This window comes from Sus scrofa, chromosome 6, assembly GCF_000003025.6.
Source record: "Sus scrofa isolate TJ Tabasco breed Duroc chromosome 6, Sscrofa11.1, whole genome shotgun sequence".
NCBI classification, from domain to species: Eukaryota; Metazoa; Chordata; class Mammalia; order Artiodactyla; family Suidae; genus Sus; species Sus scrofa.
In genome coordinates this window covers 38,028,742-38,050,089 of record NC_010448.4, presented here as the reverse complement: position 1 = coordinate 38,050,089, position 21,348 = coordinate 38,028,742, and the positions used below count along the sequence as shown (strand labels likewise).

General features: G+C 40.0%; 1 protein-coding gene across 1 annotated transcript in view; it reads right to left on the bottom strand.

Moving 5' to 3' along the window:
* SHCBP1 (SHC binding and spindle associated 1) overlaps positions 1 to 20,221 on the bottom strand; it is a 33,905-nt gene extending 13,684 nt beyond the window's left edge. Inside the window, exons 1-10 of the mRNA XM_021094249.1 lie at positions 20,071 to 20,221; positions 16,926 to 17,093; positions 16,643 to 16,758; positions 14,777 to 14,985; positions 10,446 to 10,538; positions 5,795 to 6,028; positions 5,519 to 5,687; positions 5,088 to 5,208; positions 1,587 to 1,718; positions 170 to 288 (exon numbers count right to left, since the gene is read on the bottom strand). Coding sequence (XP_020949908.1) covers positions 170 to 288; positions 1,587 to 1,718; positions 5,088 to 5,208; positions 5,519 to 5,687; positions 5,795 to 6,028; positions 10,446 to 10,538; positions 14,777 to 14,985; positions 16,643 to 16,758; positions 16,926 to 17,093; positions 20,071 to 20,173 — 1,464 coding nt within the window. The 5' untranslated portion in view covers positions 20,174 to 20,221. The remainder of the gene's footprint in view (positions 1 to 169; positions 289 to 1,586; positions 1,719 to 5,087; positions 5,209 to 5,518; positions 5,688 to 5,794; positions 6,029 to 10,445; positions 10,539 to 14,776; positions 14,986 to 16,642; positions 16,759 to 16,925; positions 17,094 to 20,070) is intronic.

The window sequence follows — 21,348 nt, the reverse complement described above, 5'->3', positions numbered from 1 at the left end:
AAGAAGAACCTTTTACAATTGAGTTTGGCCAACTTAGTACATGTAAGTATCTGAACCTCTTTAAAAAAGAAGAACAAGAGTTCTTTTTTTAAATGTATTTTCTTATTTTATTTACTTATTTACAGCATAAACCTAAACTACTTTCCCAAAGGATAACAGATTATCATACCTTGGCACCATATAAATCTGAGTTCTTCATTAAAAATTCTGCTGATGTTCGTACAGTGACTCCTGTAGTTTCACATTGCAGAACACAGTTTTCCAATGTAGTCTTGCCACGATGAATGACTATGATGAAAACATGCAATCAAATGCTTTAAGAAGGAATATATCTTTTCCAATATTAGAAATAACGTAGAGCTGATACTAGATACAGTCTAAATACTTCTCTTTTAAACTCTGTTATTGGAATTACAAATTCGTAATTTATAAAACGATGACGACTTTGAGTTATTTTCCAAAATCTAAAAGCAGAATTCTTAAAAAAGAATGCCTGATCTCGAAAATGCAAAATCAAGTTCAAAAGCACTATTCGGGTGACTGGGCTACTTTGCTGTACAGTAGGAAACTGACAGAACACTGTGAACCAGCTATAATGGAATAAATAAAAATCATATTAAAAAAAAAAAAGCACTACTGTGAGTTCCCATTGTGGCACAGAGTAAACAAATCCAATCAGGAACCATGAGGCTGTGGGTTCGATCCCTGGCCTTGCTCAGTGGGTTAAGGATCTGGCGTTGTGGTGAGCTGTGGTGTAGGTCACAGATGTGGCTCGGATCTAATGTTGCTGTGGGTATGGCGTAGGCTGGTGGCTGTAGCTCTGTTTGTCTTTTTTTTTTTTTTTAGGGCTGCACTCGCAGCATATGGAGGTTCCCAGGCTAGGGGTCAAATTGGAGCTGTAGCTGCCAGCCTACACCACAGGCACAGCAACTCGGGAACCAGGCCACATCTGCAACCTACACCACAGCTCAGGGCAATGGCAATGCTAGGTCCTTAACCCACTGAGCAAGGCCAAGGATTGAACCCATGTCCTCATGGATACTAGTCAGTTTCATTAACCACTGAGCCACAGGAGGCTGTAGCTCTGATTCAACCCCTAGCCTGGGAACCTCCATATGCCACAAAGGTGGCCCTAAAAAGCAAAAAAAAAAAAAAAAAAAAAGCACTACTCATTACAAAAAAAGTATCAGCAAGTAATTTTCATGAGTATCCTAGAAGGGAGAAGAGGAGGCCTGATTCAAGACAGGGGAAACAGATCCTAGTAAACAAATACTATCTCAATGTGAAGATAGCTAGTTTGAGTCCAGGACTAAGTCAAGGATACCAAGAATGATACCAGAATGTTTGGAAGGAAAAATAGGACCACACAGAAACAAATATTAAACTAACAAATAATTTTCAAGAGTAGCCTAAACTATTTTTCACTTTAGAGTAAGCTTCCTAAGTCATCCAGCTATGCACATAAATAATTAATCAGCCTTCCATACTACTCAAGAGTGGTATTTTATTAAATTCTACCTTCCAGGGAAAGTAAAGTTTTCCTTCAAAGCCTCAACAAATAGTAAATGAAATATAAAGATATTTACTTAATATTCCTTCCACAGCATCATGCTGAACAAATTTTATGCTTGAGATTTTAACATCCGCACCCGTACAATCCACAAAAGTGTCTCCTTTGCCTCTCTTTTCTATGACAATATCATCTGGTAGACCATATCCTAAGGAAGAAAGCAAGAACGTTTAAGATGGGAAAGGGGAAATGTCTTAAGCACAAAACTACTATGATAGGTTTGCCTATTTCAAATGACTTCAAATGATATTTGACATCAGTCAACCTATCTGCATTTAAATAAAATCTAGTTATCTCTCTACATATCTTGTTTAATTTATACCAAAGTATACAATTTTCAATAACAACAATTCCTCAATTTGCCCATGTATCAGAAGACTACCCCGCCATCAACCATCTCATACCAGTTCCAACACTAAATTCACTTATAAAACTGCTATAAAAATTATAATGATAATAGTCCTAAGTACTCACAGCTGGGTCAAAGAGCTGTAAAGTATTTAGCCTTTATTGAGTCCAACTCTGAGATTCCATTTTTCTAATGTAATTAGGTCTGAAAAAAGCCTAAGCATTGCTCAAGATTTTCTAATTTTTATACTCTCTGAAACAGATCGACTTAAAAATCTGACAAACTGACTTAAAAATTTTAGCTATTGGAAAAATTTACCTTGCGAACCAGTAAAAACATTGTTCTCTACAAAACTTAAACTAATAATGCAGACCAGACCTCTGAATTAGGATTATAAAAAAGCAGAGCATCAAGGAGTTCCTGCTGTGGCTCAGCAGGTTACAAACCCAGCTATTATCTATGAGGATGCAAGTACCATCCCTGGCCTTGCTCAGCGAGATAAGGATCTGGCATTGCTGTGAGCTGTGATGTAGGTCACAGGTATGGCTTGGATCCTGTGTTGCTATGGCTGTGGCTGGCAGCTGCAGCTCTCATTTGACCCCTAGCCTGGGAACTTCCATATGCATTCAGCAGGTGCTGCCTTAAAAAGAAAAAAAAAATTGGAGCATCAGAAAACTGGAGAACTTTGTCTGACTTTCATTGTAAAAAAGAACCACATAAGACAAAGCTGTGAGAAATAACTCTGTCTAAATCTGAGGGTTTTTTTTTTTTTTTTTTTTCGGTCTTTTTGTCTTTTTAGGGCTATACTCATGGCATATGGAGGTTCCCAGGCCAGGGGTCCAATCGGAGCTGTAGCTGCCAGCCTACGCCAGAGCCACAGCAATGAGGGATCCAAGCCGTGTCTGTGACCTACACCACAGCTCACGGCAACGCTGGATCCTTAACCCACTGAGCGAGGCCGGGGATCGAACCTGGGTCCTCATGGATGCTAGCTGGCTTCACTAATCACTGAGCCACGACGAGAAGGCCTAAAGCTGAGTCTTTAATTGAATAAATGAAAGAATTAACTACATTAAACAGGCAAAACCTATAAAGTTTTCTGTTTGAAGAGTACAGACAAGGAGTTCTGTGTGGCTCAGAGGGTTAAGGACCCGGTATTGCCTCTGTGAAGGTATAGGTTCGATCCTTGGCCTCACTCAGTGGGTTAAGGATCTGGCATTTCCACAAGCTGCAACATAGATTGAAGATGTAGCTCAGATATGGTGTTGCTGTGGCTATAGTGTAGACTGCAGCTCCAATTTGACCCCTGGCCCAGGAACTTCCACATGCTATAGGTGTGGCCATAAAAAGGGGGGAAAAAAGTACAGACAAGCCTTTAGGGGCACTGGAGAATGCTAGAGGACTCCACACACACGGGAATGCTATGTGGATTCTGGATGACTAGATTATAAGTAAATTATTTTTTTTGCCTGATTCTTTGTGTCCACACCTATTTTGCACATTTTTATAACTATCACTTATCATTAGAAAAATTAAAATATGAAAAGAACAGCCAATATTGAGAATAAACAGATTATCACATAAACAAAGTTACAAAGTTATATATTCTTAGCAGTTTAAAACACAAAGCTATCACTTAAGTGAATCTAAACAAGAAAGAAAAATCCTATTCTGTTAATACTTTGCACAGAGTAGGTACTCAATACATACTCGTTATAAGTACAGATGTAGATCAGATAAGCTATCAGATAAACTTTTATTTTACTCATGAACAAGTACCCCATATATTCACACTAGAGATACCATCTGGATTTCCTAAATTTTCAGAAATGCCCTCTGCTCACAAATTTAGTCATTTTTACACTTAACTTTCAGAATTCTATATGGTTATTTATGATACTTTGGCAATTACATTATAATTTCCTCACCAATCTAGGAAGAATGCTTACGCACACAATCTATAATAGCAATGCTGTTTGCACTATGCCAAAAAAATAAAGTGTTTTTATTGCAATGATTTATCCTGCAGATGTGTTATTTATAAGCACTCATCTATTATATATCAAATATTGGAGAAGAAAAAGAACAAAAATTACATACATAAAACAAAAAAGGGGGTGAGGTGATATACTAGTGAACAGCAGGACATTAAACTCCCAGTCTTGCTTCCATTAAGAAGTTTTGACAAGATAAAGATAAAGAACATGGCTTAAGCAGTTTGTGAACAGCTGCACCAGTCCCATAATGATATACAATTTTTTGCATTACAAGCCTTATTGCTAACTTGAAGCTCTTTTGGTAAAGAGTTGAGCAGGTGCATCTAAATGTGGAGTGCTCTGGAAATACAGAGGACCAAGGTGTAAAATAACCTACATTTAGGACTCACTCTCAATGTACAATAAGATTATAACTGCTGGAGTTCCCATCAGTGGTTAACGAATCTGACTAGGATCCATGAGGATGCAGGTTCGATCCCTGGCCTCGCTCAGTGGGTTAATGGTCCAGCCCTGCCATGAGCTGTGGTGTAGGTTGCAGACTCGGCATTGCTGTGATTGTTTGTAGGCCGGCAGCTAGTTCCAGTTTGACCCCTAGCCTGGAAACCTCCACATGTCATGGGTCTGGCTCTTAAAAAAAAAAAAGATTATAACTGCTATAAAGTTATTTATTTTTAATAGAATCTTTCAACATCAATGTTCTAAAAGTACACCTTAGAATTTGTTGGTCTAATTTCAAGTTGGACCTAGACTTCTCACAAAAATAAGCTAAATTTAAAACAAAAACTATGCACCAACATATCCACAACACATATGAAGTAAGAGTGACAACAAATTTAAAAGTACGAAACTTTAAAATAATATTGCTGGGAGTGTTTTTTTTAATTCTAGAAATTAGATTTCCTTTTCATCAACCACCTACGATCTGGAAATATGCTTCTTCTTAATGGTCTTTTTTCTCTTTATTTTCATCTTCCCAACACTTAAAATGTCACAAAGAAACATACCTCAAGTTGCTCAAACACTGAGTCAATCCCCTGTATGTTTCAACAGCCCTTAACGTTTCAAGGCAACTCATTTGAAATCAAGTTCTTGGAGCTTCAACAAGATCAGAGATTTATGGTTTTCCTAAGTATATCATGCAAGAGTTTGGTTGTGTCTTCTTCATACTCACCTTCCAACTCAATGGAGTCAGCAATGGAGAATGTGCCATGTACCACGTAATGGCCAGGACAAACAATAACAGTGTCACCCTCATAGCAGGCATTTATAGCAGACAACGGATCACTATGGAACTAGAAAACAACAACAACATATTGCAGATATATATCCCCAAATGCAACCTGAGCAATACTCCAGGTGCCTTCATGTTTCACTTTGAAAAAGGAGCCAAAACGGCATATGTAGGTAGCTCCTTGGCTATGCACTGAGCCCACTGCATGCTTGATAAGTGACTAGTGCTATGGAAAAGCAGAGCTCTCTCTACTTCTCATTTCACAGAAAACCAGCTCTGGGAAACGCCTGTGAACACCCTGCAGAATTCAAGAAAGCCTGGGGTAAATCAAAAGGAATAAAGCTACCTGGAGCAAGAAGCCCTACTTTTACCTGAATTTCTATTTCTTCCTTACAAGGCTCTGGACAAAGCCTGTCCCTGAGCAGGGACTGCAGCAGACCCGTTGTCACAGTGGAAGACACCACGTGAGTGATCTTCTCACCATTTAGACGGACACCCTTCGCTTGGATATTAGAATTCTTCTGATAACCAAATACATATCTAAAAACAACAAAAAAAAAAAACAACCAAACAGACCTGTCAGTTCTCAGTAACACAGCTGGTTAGAAAAGATGCCAACTAGTTAAGAATGACAAAGATATACGTACCTCAACAAAGGATTTTCAATGAGTTTTAGCTTTTGTTTCAACTGTTCAATCTCTGAATACAATTTTAACCCTTCCACCATGGAGATGTTTTCCTGCTCAGAATCCGAGTTACAATTTGACAGACTGCTTCTCAGATTTAAAAATTTCCTGTAACTCTCCTCACACTGAGTCAACAGATTTTGGTAGTCAACAATAAGTCCTGAAGGAACTCGGTCTTCAAGAATATCATAATGCCTGAAAGTTTAAAAGCAAAATGAAATCTCTTTGCCTTTCAGACACATTTTCCCATCATTAAGACAGCCCATGTAACAGTGAGGATATGCTTCGGAAAACTGTGAAGCTAACACCCATAAGAAAGGTGTTTTACGGCATAAAACTCAGGAACATGTTAAATCTTTCTAAATAGGTGGAAGCTACTGAAAGTTTTAAAAACCACTTCATTAACATCACTAATTTTTCTCTTGAGGAGTTGCTATTTTCCCCTCAGATCCAAGCATTTGTGTTTTTTGTTTTTTGGGGTTTTTTTTTGTCTTTTTGTCTCTTCAGGGCTGCACCCGAGGCACATAGAGATTCCCAGGCTAGGTGTCAAACCAAATCGGAGCTGTAGCTTCTGGCCTACACCACAGCCACGCCAGATCTGAGCCGCATTTGTGACCTACACCACAGCTCATGGCAATGCTGGATCTGTAACCCACTGAGAGAGGCCAGGGGTTGAATCTGCAACTTCATGGTTTCTGGTCAGATTCGTTTCTGCTGAGCCACAAAGTGAACTCCACATTTGTGCTTTTGAAACACTGAAAGTTCATGGTGTACAATTTGTAATCATTACTTAATGAGAAACTATTTTCCATATATTAGATTCAAATCAATAATTAGGTGGCAGAGGGTAATCTGGAAGTAGGGATGCAGAGGAAGATACCCCAAACAGTTTCATAACAATGTTTACATGACCACATTTAGAGGATCAAAAATATAAAATGATTCAAATCACCTTGTCCTTCCCTGTATTTAAAGCACTATGGAGGAGTTCCTGTCATGGCGCAGTGGTTAACGAATCCGACTAGGAACCATGAGGTTGTGGGTTCGGTCCCTGCCCTTGCTCAGTGGGTTGACGATCCGGCGTTGCTGTGGCTCTGGCGTAGGCCGGTGGCTCCAGTTCCGATTGGACCCCTAGCCTGGGAACCTCCATATGCCGTGGGAGCGGCCCAAAGAAATAGCAAAAAGACAAAAAAAAACAAAAAACAAACAAACAAAAAAAAACACTATGGAGCAGGTAGAACATTGTAAATCAACCATTTAAAAAAAAAAAAAAAGAACATTCGATTGAAATAGAAGACATTGTGTAAGATTTCAAGTGAAACGTGAAAAGACTGATCACTGACCTCAAGGACATTCTTGCTTTGAGAGGCAAATGTGCATACAGCTGATCACTAATTGTTGCTCTCTCATCCATATACTGCTGTCAGCCTCTCAAGGCCCAATCTGTGACTACCACATGCATAAGCTGACCCTAGGTAGCTTAATAAACTATCATTCCCACAGACTTTAAAAAAAAATTATGAGCAAAATTATGCTGAGTATTCCCTCAGGATATTGCTAGAGTTTTTCAAAAACATAAGCCTTGAGATTCTGAGAAAAAAAATAAGTTGTTATTACTAGAGTGATTAAAACAAAATAACCTTGTATTGGACACCCTTATTGGCATTAAAAGTTTATTATTTATATACCTTCTCAAATATATAGACAGAACAAAAATGTACTTCTAGATGTAATAATTCATGAATAATCAAGTTAATGTATATGAAATTAATGGATCTAAAAATAAACTGCAATATTATTGTCATTACCTGTAGCTTTAACATAATTGCTTTATTTATCAGTTAAAAGTACACTCAATCAGGCCACAGCTGCTTAACCTTGGCTGCATGTTAGAATCACTGGGGAGCTTTTAAAAATATAGGTGCCCAGGTTCCCATCCAGACCAATCAAATTGGTTTTTAGAAGCAGAGGGTTTTTTTGTTTGTTTTTTAAAGTTCCCTGGGGAATTCTAATGTGCAGCCAAGGTTGAGAACTTAGATATGTCTTCTTAACTTCATCATGCTCTAAAACAGATAAAGGGGGAAAAAACAGAACTACATCCTAAACAAATTTACATCAAAATGCAGCGAATATTTAAATATTTAAAATAAATAAAACAACGGTTTTCTCCACTTTTCAAGTACATGAATTAGGTGAAGCTTGAAAAGCAAGGATTTTGTCTGCTCTGGTTAATCCGTACTCATTTAAAGATATTCTAGAAATCCACTTGGCAAACAAGAAATTGGGGACCAAACCACTGATTGCTTGATCAGGTCTATTAAGTTATGAAGATTAAGACTCAAATTTCAAAATAAGTTTCTTAGCATTTCCAATATCCATGCCAATCAGCTTATTTCTTCTCATTAAACTGATGCCTCATAGTCTGAAAGAAATGAACCAACATCTGTGTCTCAAACCCATAAGCTTTGAAGCACAGTGTGTTGAATTAGATAGGAAAAATATTTACTTCACAGAGCAAAATCAAAACAATATGGTTTGATTCCCTTTAAATCTTGCCTGTGGATAAAACTCTACTCCTGTCTTAGCCTAGGGACCTTACAAAGAATCTGCCTATATTTGATAACATTCCAGTTTCCCCATTAAGTACCATGGTTTCTTCTCCATAACGGAGAACAATTCCTCCATTATGCTTTCCCATCTGCCAGTGATGTACAAGATGTGTATGTAAATCATTTCTTATTGTTTGAACATGTAAGGCTGTCAAATCAAAATACAGTTTTTCCAAGTAAAGACCAAATTTGCCAGATACACGATATTCATCTACCACTACATTCCCCTTCAATCAAAACCAATCATTGCTCTTTAAGAGCAAGTGTATCAAAACTAGAAAATATGCAAGCTTATTGAAATTCTGGCATTTTATTGAATACACTATGGGAAACTAGGAAGTGCACAATGAAAAAAATTGGAAAGACTAAATAGAAATCATAGCTGATTTATGAAAAGCTGAAAAATTAGACATGCAAAATTCTAAACCAGGTAGAACCATTAATTAGACTCCTCACATATTCTTTATTATTTACTATTTAAACTAAGAGCAACTTATCGAATTGGGTTCCACACAAATGTAAAGGGTTACTGTCTTGTCTTATATAACCAAATCATCTTTTACGTAAGGAAAAAGATTACCTTCTACAAATTTGGAAAGGGGGGGCATGCAAGGTCTAAATATATTCTTACTGCAGCACTGCCTATTGAATTAACACGTATAAGCACCAAAAAATTACCTGGTCTTACAGTACCATCTAGTGGAAGACTGAATGCCACATTTAACAAAATCTTCAGGACAGCTATTTGAGGTGCACGGTTAATTTGGGGGTATTTTTATAACAAAAGGGTTTTTCCCTACCAAAATATGATAAATCAGGAGAATGTGTTTCTGTATTTTGTTTATTTAGGTATGTGTTTAGGTATTTAGGAAATTTTTATTCACCATTAACTATTTAATATTTTCATCTATTTGTCAAATAAGATTTAAGGATAAGAACTTGACAAAACATTCTGAGGTTAGTCTGTGTAGCCTAGTATGTTTTACTATAGAAACTTTAAGCTATATGTCTTTAAAAGTATTCTTTTTTAAAAAAAAGTTCTCCTAGGGAACTCCCTAGTGGCCTAGCCCAGGTTCAATCCTTGGTCTGGGAACTGAGATCCCACATCAAGCTGCTGCACACAGTGGCCAAAAAGAAAAATATCTCCTATAATTCAATTAGTTTCACTGTTTTCAAAGAACTGTCTTTGAATTTAACAAATTTTTTAAAACATATTGGCTCAATTGAGTTTTATTCAAATTTACAAGTGAGTTATTAACTTACATGTTCTTGAATTCTCTGCTTTTAGACTTTAGAAACACTAAAAGTAGGTTTAGAAACACTAAAAGTAGGTTTCTCAGAGTTCCCAGTGGCACAGTGGGATTGGTGGTGTTTCTACAGCACCAGGATGCAATTTCAATCCCTGGCCCCACACAATGGGTTAAAGGATCCAGAGTTGGTTGCAACTATGGCTCGGATCTGAACTCCATATGCCTCAGGGTAGCCTAAACTGAAAAAAATAAAGTAAAAAAATAAAAAGTTTAAAAAAATAGATAAAAGTAGGTTTCTCTGAACTTGTACAAGTTTAATAACTTGTCCATGGGTTATACTCCTTGTATATCAGTCTGTTTCCATCTGCAGGACTCTGGAGTGTACACACACACACACACCCACACAGACCACAAGTGAAATTAAACCACAAATAGCTATTTTTTTCCCATCATGTATAAGGCCACTAATAAATACTTAACAATCTCAGAGTTCCCATCGTGGCTCAGCAGTAACGAACCCAACTAGTATCCATGAGGACTGGGGCTTGATCCCCAGCCTCACTCAGTGGGTTAAGGATCCAGCGTTGCCACAAGCTATGGTGTAGGTCTCAGATGCGGTCCAGATCCCACACTGCTGTGGCTGTGATGTAGGCCGACAGCTGCAGCTCCAATTTGACCCCTAGCCTGAGAACTTCCATATGCCGTGGGTATGGCCATAAAAGAAACCAAAAAATAAAATAAATAAATACTTACAATCTCAATCGAGGTTCAACACATCTGACAAAATAATCATATTCATCCTCTTCTTCTTCATCCCAACTCCTCCAAATATTTTGATAAAAAAACCTGAAAAGGAAATTAGCATCCCTCAAATTTAATCACTGGCTCAAAACGTTGGGGTTTTGGAGGGGTGAGAGCTAAAGATAAATCAAAACAATTCTATCAACTATGGTAAAAAAAAAAAAGACTGTGTGTTTGTTAGGCTCAATAGTCATGAGTCACATGAGAACTTCTCTGGACTGAATAAAGAAGTTTTTCTACAACATTGTTCCAACAGGACCTTCTTTTTATCAGAACAATTTGTTGACCAACTGTAACTGGGTGGAAGGTGGTGCCATTTGTTAAAATAGAAAGGACTGGGCGAGAAGAAACAAGTTTAGGGTTGAAAATAGTTTTCGCCATGTTCAGATTGAGATGCCTATTTGAACTCCAAGTGGATGATGTCAAGAGTGCAGATGAATGTACAAGTCCAGAGCTCAAGGAAAAAGGTCAGGGCTAGAGACATAAATCTGGAAGTTATCAGCATACTGATGGTGCTAAAGCAAAAGATGAGATTATCCTGGGACATAATATAAAGCAGTAGTTCTCAACACAGGCTGCACGTTAGAGTCCCCTGCAAAGCTGTTGAAAATGAATTTGCAAGCTATCCCAGACTATTAAATCAGACTCTCTTGGGTGGGGAAAGGCGTAGGGAGTGTACAGGATCCATACCTTTATACAGCTCCCCAAGTGATTTAACAAATTTTTTATCGTGGAAAATTTCAAACATACACAAGAGCAAGTAGCATCATGAACTCCATGTACCAATCACCCAGCTTCAACAATTATCAACTCATGGGAAGCTTATTTATCTCTACCCTACCCACTTACCTCTCTGTTTTCCTATCCCCACCATCCTGACACTGGATTATTTTAAAGCAAATTTCTGACATACCACTCATTAACTTTTATTATGCATCTCTAAAATAAATCTAAAGTTTTAATTTCTTGATATCCAAGTATCCAGTCAGTGTTCAATTTTCCCCAATTATCTTTTGTTGTTGTTGTTTTACAGTCAGGTTGTTCAAATCAGGATTCAAACAAGGGTCAGACATGGAATTTAATCAAATCACTTTTATTCTACAGATTATCCTTCCCTCTCTTTCATCCTGCAAATTTTTTTTTTCACTTTTACAGCCGAACCTGTGGCATATGGAAATTCCCAGGCTAGGGATTGAATTGGAGCAGCATTTGCGACCTACACCACAGTCTGCAGCAACACCAGATCCTTAACCCATGGAGCAAGGCCAGGATGGAACACAAACCCAGACCCTCACAGAGACAACATCAGGTCCTTAACTTGCTGAGCCACAAAGGGAACTCCTGCAATTTAACAGTTTGCCACACTTGAATTTTACTGATTGCATCCCCATGGGATCCTTTCACATGTTCTTCTATTTCCTTTATTTCTAGTAAACTGATAGCAAGAGCTAGACTTGATGATCTTTAGGAAAGACTTTTTGGCAATACTTCAAGGTAGGTATAGTGTACTTTCATCAGGAAGCACAAGATACCTGCTCATCTCTTATGATGATGAGGTCAAGAATGATCAACAGTCAGTCTGATCCATCTGCTGCAAAGTTCCCCATCAGAGTCTCACCGATGGTTGTAGCAGCCATTGATAATCATACCTAGAACCTCTACTTTATTATGGGCTGCAAAATACTTCATTCTTCATATATTAGTTGGAATACCCTTATAAAGAAAATTCCCAGGAGATTCTAATGTGCTTCCAAAGCTAATGAGAGAGAGAGAGAGAGAGAGAAGAGAGAGAAACAGAAAAGTAGACAGCCTGATCTGATTCTGGGTAATAGGAACAATCTAAAGCTTTAGCATGAGAGGAAGAGCGGCCAAGATCACTAAAAAAACAAGCCTTCAAAGGTTTGCCACTGCTCTTGATTCACTGGCTGACAAAGCCCTGCATCTTCTGACTCCTATAATCTCTAAGCTGGCTTCCTAGGTCTCTTCTATTACTCTGTTCCAACCACGCTGGCCTTTCAGCTCCTTAAACTGAGTTCCTGAGCCTGTTCCCCACCTCCACTCTGCCACAACCACTTTCACCTAGCCAACTCTTCAGACGCAAGTTCAAATACCACTTCCTCAGGAAATAACCATATTACAGCAACCTGACCTAGTCTTAGAACACTCCGTAATCCCTCATAGCTCTCACTGCAGCTTCCAATTGCATACATATCTTTACGTGATTATTTCATTAAGGTTCACCATCCACCTTTAGACTGATAGCTCCCAGGTGATGTTACTGTGTCTGTTTAGGGTGCCAGTCAAATCTCATCCTCGACTCAGGACCTGACACAAATATTTATTGAATAAAACTTCTCATAATTTGACCTTTCCTGTACACTAACCAGAATCTAAAAAATTTAGCCAGGCTCCCCTTTAAATAATATCATTACTAATTCCAGACACTTGTCTTTCTATCAGCTTCTATACCCATAAGTGATTAGCTGATTCCTCATTTCCTAAACTCATCAATTATCCCTTTACCTTCACATGCTTCAGTTGACAGATTCCCCCCCCTTCCCAGCATGTGGAAGTTCCCAGGCCAGGGATCAAACCCAAGCCAGAACAATAACCCGAGCCACTGCAGTGACAATGCCAAGTCCTTAACCACTAGGGCACCAGAGAACTCGTTTTTTGCGGGGGAACAGATTTTAAAGTAAGAGAAACATAACGGAGTTATTTTAGTTCTGGATATAAGCCAGTTCTTCAGATTTAGATTGTTTGACCTAATACTGGATACCTATGGTTAAATATCTTTACCCAATTAGAAATTTTCCATGAGATGTCAGAATCAGAGCCTAAGACACTCTGCTTCTTGGTAGAGTATCATAGTAAGCTCAGCAAAACCGGGTCACTAATGGTATAGAAATTGGAAAATACCTTTTGAACTACAAAACACCAAGCAACATTATTAATACGACCACTATATTCTCCAGTCTTCCAGTTCATAGTTGAATATAAGTCCATTTTTAAATGGTCAAAAATAAGCCTTCCTTAGTAAATATAAAAAGAAGATTCAAAAGAACTATCTATATTAGGAGCTATCTAACAACAAAAAAAAATTTATCTGAAAAACTAAAAGAAGTATACCTTATTAATCCAGGCATGGGCTTTCCTTCCCACTGAAGGGACAAGGCATGTGCCTGTACGAGTGCAAACAGCTCTACCCAAGACGGCTGAAAGGCATGTTCACAGCCCATAAGGGTCCTGGAAATGGCCTGAGAAAAAGCCTTCCTTGGCCAGACACCTCCCTGAAAACACTGTGTGCCAGTCTTACCAGTGTCCAGGCGGTGCTATGCCACCTTCTTCACTTTCTTTCCTTTCCTCTTATACTCAAGTATATCCAACTATAGCCTTAGCATCCAGAACTTCTGACAGTTCCTAAACATATGCAAACCAAAATAAGAAACTCCTAACTTTTGTTAACATTTAAGGACCCCGAGAGAAAGCTATACAGAAATCCCTTGTACTACTTTTATCTACATCTGAAATTATCTCAAAATGAAAATTATATATATATAATTATATATATATATATATTTTTTATTTATTTATTTTTGCTTTTTAGGGCAGCACCCGAAGCATATAGAAGTTCCCAGGCTAAGGGTCGAATCGGAGCTACAGCTGCCAGCCTACACCACAACCACAGCAACTCGGGATTCAAGCTGTGTCTGCAACCTACACCACAGTTCACGGCAACGTCAGATCCTTAACCCATTGAGCGAGGTCAGGGATCGAACCCGAATCCTCATGGATCCTAGTCAGGTTCATTACCACTGAGCCCCAACAGAAACTGAAATTTTTTTTACTATTTTTTTAAAAATTTCTAATTTAAAAAGACTCCCCCATCTTTGAATATTTTAATATATTGCAGTGACCAAGTTTACAGTTTGAGTTTTGTGGTCTTACTGCTTTTTAGGGCCGCACTCATGGCATACGGAGGTTCCCAGGGTCAAATCGGAGCTACAGCTGCTGGCCTACACCACAGCCACAGCAACACAGGACCTGATTCGAGTCTTCGACCTACACCACAGCTTCCGGCAATGCCAGACCCCTTACCCACTGAGTGAGACCAAGGATCAAACACACAACCTCACGGTTCCTGATCAGATTTGTTTCCGCTGCACCACAATGGGAACTCTTACAGTTTGAGTTTTAAATTCAGGTATGACACAGACCAGAATTACTGCATTTCATCCAAAGCTTTTGGCCACAAGGTTATTTTTAGCAACCTCTCTTCCTACCTGACATGTTCAATTGCAAGTGCTGTCTGGTCGAATATTCCAGAATCATCAAATACCACCCACAGCTCCTGCAGGGGCAACCGGTATTCCTTCAAATCCAGGAGCTCTTTCATACACTCTAAGGTAAAAGTGCTCACTTGAGATTCACAGAGGTACGGGTCAGCAAGCCTCACCACCGCCTTCAAGGCTGCAAAGTCCACATCTGTGACCTGAAATTTAAAATAGTGTGACTTAACATATGGAAATAAAAATTCAGACACATCGAAAACACTACTTACAGGCTGCTTATTAAATTTATTTTATATTTTATTTTTTTGCTTTTAATGGCCACATGTCCAGCATATGGAAGTTCCCAGGCTAGGAGTCAAATCAGAGCTACAGCAGCTAGCCTACACCACAGTCACAGCAATGTAGGATCCGAACCGTGTCTGCAATCTACACCACAGCTCATGGCTACACTGGATACTTATCCCACTGAGCAAGGCCAGGGATTGAACCCATGTCGTCGTGGATATTAGTCAGGTTCATGACCACTGAGTCACAACAGGAACTCCATAGGCTTAATTTTTTAAAGCAGGAAGTGGGAGTGAGGTGCCTTCTTCCATAATGTAAAGGATAAACAAGGCAGGCGTAGCTTGTTCCCATATGGAGCTAACACTGTAACAAACAAAATGGCAATAAGTATGGGACAGAGAATGATGAGCAGGGGTGGTGGTCCGGCTTCAGTGGGAGGGTCAGGGGAAGTCACTTGTGCACTGCAATGAAAAGGATGAAAAGGAAGCAGCCATCTGAAGAGCAGGAAAGATGGAAAAGAACTGAGGCAGAGACAAGCCTGGACGTTGGAGGCACAGAGAGGCAGTGTTTCTTGCCAAAGGAAGGAAATGGGGTGGGGGCTGCAAGAGGTAAGGTAAGAGGAGGAGCAAGGAGACCAGGACTGTTGGGAAGGAGCTCAGCTTTCACGGGTGACTAGTGCTATGAGAAGCCATCAAGCCAACACCAGGTCTTTGGTAAATGCGATGCTTTAGAGGTTTTAAGCAGAGGAATGGCACACTTCTCTTTTAAAACAATGACTTTGATGGCTTTTAGAGAATTGAGGTGGGGGAGTGGCAGGTACTGTCATAACCAAAATAATAGGCCTGAAGTGCAACCAAAGATACTAGCACAACCCCGAAATTTTAAATCCATGGCTGCTTGCAAACCATGCCCTTGTACATAATCACTGCAGGATGTGATGTCATTTCCTAAAGGAGCTACAGCCGCAACTTGTATTCATACTCTCTGGTTTACATTTTAGTTTAACAGGGGGTTTTGTGGTCCAATTAACAAACACTGAGAAAAATTCACAGCTGTAATTAGAGTGCAAATTTAATGTAAAAGGCCCAGTCTGTTGAAGAATAAGATTGCATTTACTTTCTGCTATGGGACACACTATTAAGAGGTACCACATACCTACAAACATGTTGGGCAAAAAATAGGCTAGTTTTTAAATGCCTGTTTGGTTTGAGCTACTTTAATGAGCTACAACTAAGAAGGCAAAAAATTAATTCAAACCTTACCTACTTTATAATTAAGCCTCTTTGTTTTTTAAATGGTCTCAAATACCTCCCCCATGTCACAGGTTTATAATCCATTTCCCCTTGAAAATGGACAAGGAAACAAACCACCTCAATTCCCTGGCAGCCCCTTAGCTGCCTTTAAAATTTGTGGGGAATACTTCTTCATACACCATGGCAATTAGATGTGAAAAACATGCTCTTTTCAATCAGCTCATAAACCTTAATTAAAAATAAGCACTTTGGCTATCATAGTCCGAAGGAAAGTGTTTCTAGCCAGAGACAAATGTCTTAGTAACAGAATTAAATTTACCTCAACCAGCACCTCGAACACATTAGTGTGCCAGACTGCCCGCCATCCAGATGGTTCAAGGACCTTCTCTAAGAACTCAGCTGTGAATTCTCTTACCTCAGAGGCCTTGCAGTCAGCTATAAACAAATTAAACACAGTAAGAATTGGGACTGCATAAAGCAGACAGCATGAAGTTAATAAATTCACCTAAATCTACTTTCTCAGAACCAACAAATGGCAGTCTGAAGAACTGAAACAATCTACTGGTAAAAGACAGAAGCAGCAAAAAAGAGGGCCTACTCACCTAAAATATAATCTTGATAAGCTCTGAATCGCTCATAGAACAAAAGGTGACTTGTCTGGAACATTTCTGGGAAATGAATTTTTCCTTCTGGCACGAAACTTTGTAAACTACTACCTGGTTTATCGTGACTGCTGCAATCACTGCATGAATCGTCATCTTGTAACAAACCTAAGAAAAATAACAAAACAGGCAGGCTCGACTATCCCAGACACTTCCAATGCTTATCAACTACTTTTATTTTTACATCCTTGCATAGAAATCCCAAACAAGGGAGTTCCCATTTGTGGCTCAGCAGGTTAAGAACCTGAGGAGTATCCCTGAGAATGAGGGTTTGATCCCTGGTCTTGCTCAGTGGGATGAGGATCCAGCATTGCTGAAAGCTGCGTTGTAGGTTGCAGATGCAGCTTGGATCCAGCATTGCAGTGGCTGTGGTGTAGGCCGGCAGCTGCAGCTCTGATCTGACCCCTAGCCTGGGAACTTCCATATGCTGCAGGTGCGGTCCTAAAAAGACAATAAAAATTAAAATTTAAAATAAAAATTTTAAAAAAGAGATCCCAAACAAAATATAAACTAATATTTGGGCATGATGCTTTACTTCCCTTTTTTTTTTTTTTTTCACATTGTCAGGAAAGAAAGAACAGTTTTCCAAATTTGAAAATGTCTCAAATCCAACTTCTACTTCAAAACAATATGAACTTAAAATCCTTCATGGGTTAGGTTTTTGTTGCCGTTCTATGTGGTTTCTCAGGGAGGCAAAGAAAGAGGGTTGTTTTTCAATTCAGTGAAAATCACTCAGCCATGATTCTTACTAGAACTTACAATGGTCAAATATCTTTCAGTCATTTTCTCTCCCCAAACAATTTCACAAATCTGCATTAAAATAAGGAGGTGATTTCCTACACTCCCTTTCAAATTGAACCCCCCCCTTTATTTTCTATAAGATCAGCGTGTCACTGCCCCTGAATAAACATGCATGAGTCTTAATAATGCATAAGGCTTACTTCACCAAAGTTACTAGGTTCCTCCTCACTAATTTCAAAGCCTGTGGCTAAAGGAGGGATTAGAAAATGCTAATCGTGTTAGGTCTGGGCTATATGTAATTATGTTTCACAAGGCATTATTTGGCCAGTGGTATATCTAATTCTGTGGAATAAGATGTTTTTAATAGACAAAACGACCATTAAATAAACAATGCTGAGGGTGGCATTTAGACTGGCAAAGTCCTTTCCAGCGGTTCCAGGAAGGGTGTCTGAGGCTGTTATTAGCAGCAGTCTTTCTCTTCCCTCACCCCTTTAATTTCTCTTTCCTTTCCTCCCTCCTTCCAATTCTTTGCCCCAGTTCAGGCCACCAGAATCATGTGACCCCACAGATGACCAAAGTGTACAAGGGTCTCCTGCTCACAGACACCAATGCACCTGAGCCTCCGAGGATATCAGTACCTTACTTACTTACTGTGTGACAATCTCTGTGCCTCAGTTACCTCCTTTAAAAAGGGAAGGTGAGAATCGTATGTCTACTTCAATCAAGTGAATTAAACAAATTAGTTGTTAACCACAACAATACCCCTCACATAACATACAGATATGTTTGTTAAAGAAATAATACTTTCACTTCACACCCATTAGGTGGTTATTATCCCCCCCCCAAAAAAAAAACCAAGAAAAACTACCAGGAAAACAAGTGTTGGCTAGGATGTAGAGAAATAGAAACCCTTATGCATTGTTGGTATGCAGGTAAAATGGTATTACCTCTGTGGAAACTGGTATGGTGGTTCCTTAGCAATTTAAAAATACAATTACCATATGACCCAACAATTCTCCTCTGGGTATATACCCAAAGGATTGTAAACAGAGTCTCCAAGAGATATTTGTACATCCATGTTCACAGCAGCATTATCCACAATAGCTAACACATAGAAGTAACTGATGGATGAATGGGTAAGTAAAATGTGGTATATACATATGATGAAAAATAATTTAGCCTTAAAAAAAGGAAGTTATGACAAGTGCTAGAATATGCATGAACATTGTGCTGGGGGAAATAATCCAGACACCGAAAGAAAAATATTCTGTAATTCCACTGATTGAGGTACTTAGAATAGCCAAAATCATAAAAACAAAGTATAAAGTGGTTGCCAGGGACTGGGAGGAGGGGAGATTGGAGCGTTATTTTTCAATAGGAATAGTTTCAGTTTACAAGATGAAAAGAGTTATGGGACTGGATGGTGGTGATGGCTGCATAACAATCTGGATGTATTTAATACCAATGAACTGTACACTTAAAAAACAGTTAAAATGGTAAATTTTATGTTATGTGTATCTTAACAACAACAAAAATATCTTACTACAGCACAATCCTTTAGAGCCAATTTGAAAGTATCACTTTTCACACATTATCTCACTTCATCTTTACCACTCCATAGCACCATTGCCTGTTTTCCAGATGGGAAAACTGAAGCCAAGTGACTTTTGACAGTCCACAAGAGGGATTAGTAGAGGAATTTTCCAAGTCATTTATATCTTCTTTCTCCAGGACTCCTTCCACTACCAACACAACTGAAAATACTGAAGCAAAACCTGAACCAGCTTAAAATATCGGGGGTGGAGGGTGGGGTGGAATCTCCGTGAAGAGGTAAGAGGTGAGAATCAGACCTGGGTTCTATCTTTAGACACTGTCCCCAATTGGCTCCCCTCCCTGGGCCTGTCATCTGCCTTTAAAGTAGAGTGCAGCTGTCTAGGCCAAGCGTACAAATTTCTCCTCTTTCGCCAAAGGGGAGTGTAGTTCATAATCTCCTTTAGGATGCAAATAAAAAAGACGCGCCCATTCTGCACAGACAAACGCCCCGAGGAGGCCCACCCAGGCAGCCAGGGTAGGAATTCGCAACCCCACCCAACCCCCTCCGGTCCCCAGGAAGCTGAGGCCAGATTGGGCAGGGAGGACAGGAGCTGCCCAAGGGTACTGTCCGACTTCGACGTCCAGAGAGTGAGTCAGGGCCTCGCCCAGCCACCGCCGCCACCCAATCCAGCCGGGTCCGGAAGGCCTACGCCCCAAGCGCCCTCGGAGGGTCTGGACACCACCCCCGGCCGCCGCTGACACGGTCCGCTGAAGGCAGCGGCTCCTCCGGCCTGACTCGGCGGGTACTCACCTTTCTCGAGAGGCGCCGGATGCTCCTCCGCTGACCAGCGGGTGCGCTCGGGCGCCATCGCCTCCGACCCCAGGCCGCCACCGGCCAGCAACCCGTCACCCATTTCAAATTTCCGCGGGCGGCCGCCCAGCCGGGTAAGGTGATGACGCAGGCGCTTCCGATTGGACAATGGGCCTAGGCGCTTGGACCAATTAAAAGAAAGTTTGCCTGGTCCTCTTTCCATACGAGCCCCGCCCCCTTCAGCCTCCCCCCACCCCAGTGACAGTGCCTTGGCGCCATCTACTGGCCGGGCGGACTGCTATTCTGGTCCAAGCTCTTGATGAGCAGAAGGCACTTGAACAAAGTTGAATTAGGACATAATTAGGGATGTTTTGCGAAAACCTGACAAGTCATACCTGGAAATGGAGTAGAGCGGAAAAGGCACTGGCTTGAGAGTCAAAAAACACTGTTTAGACTTGTTTCTGCCATTATTACTGGTGTTAACTTGAGCAAGTCACTTCACCTCACAGATCATCTGCAGTTCTAACAGTATATTGGCCTAGACAGCTCCAAACTTTTCACCATCAAAAATCAATCTCTGGGGAGTTCCCGTCGTGACGCAGCAGAAACGAATCCGACTAGGAACCATGAGGTTGCAGGTTCAATCCCTGGCCTCGCTCAGTGGGTTAAGGATCTGGCGTTGCTGTGAACTGTGGTGTAGGTTGCAGATGCGGCTTGGATCTGGCATTGCCATGGCTCTGCCGTAGGCCAGCAGCAACAGCTCCGATTAACCTAGCCTGGGAACCTCCATATGTCGTGGGTGCAGCCCTAAAAAGACAAAAAACAAAAAACAAAAAAAAAAAACCAATCTCTCTCTCATTTTTTCTCTCTTCCCCTCTTTCATTCACTGCCTATACATAAAAGATATTTTTAAAGAATGTCAAGTTATATCTAGTATGTAAAGGTATGTTTTGGAGTTCCTGCCATGGCTCAGTGGTAATGAACCTGACTAAGATCCATGAGGATGAAGGTTTAATCCCTGGCCTCACTACGTGGATTAAGGATCTGGCGTTGCCATGAGCTGTGATGTAGGTCAAAGACTTGGCGGGGAGCCCAAGTTGCTGTGGCTGTGGCTGTGGCTGTGGCTGTGGCATAGGCCACCAGCTGCAGCTCTCGTATGCCTCGGGTACAGTCCTAAAAAGCAAAATAAATAAAAAGCATGTTTTATCCATGCTTATTAATCAAAGATAACTATAATTCCAGTAATAATGGCTAACATTTATTGAGTACTATGTTCAA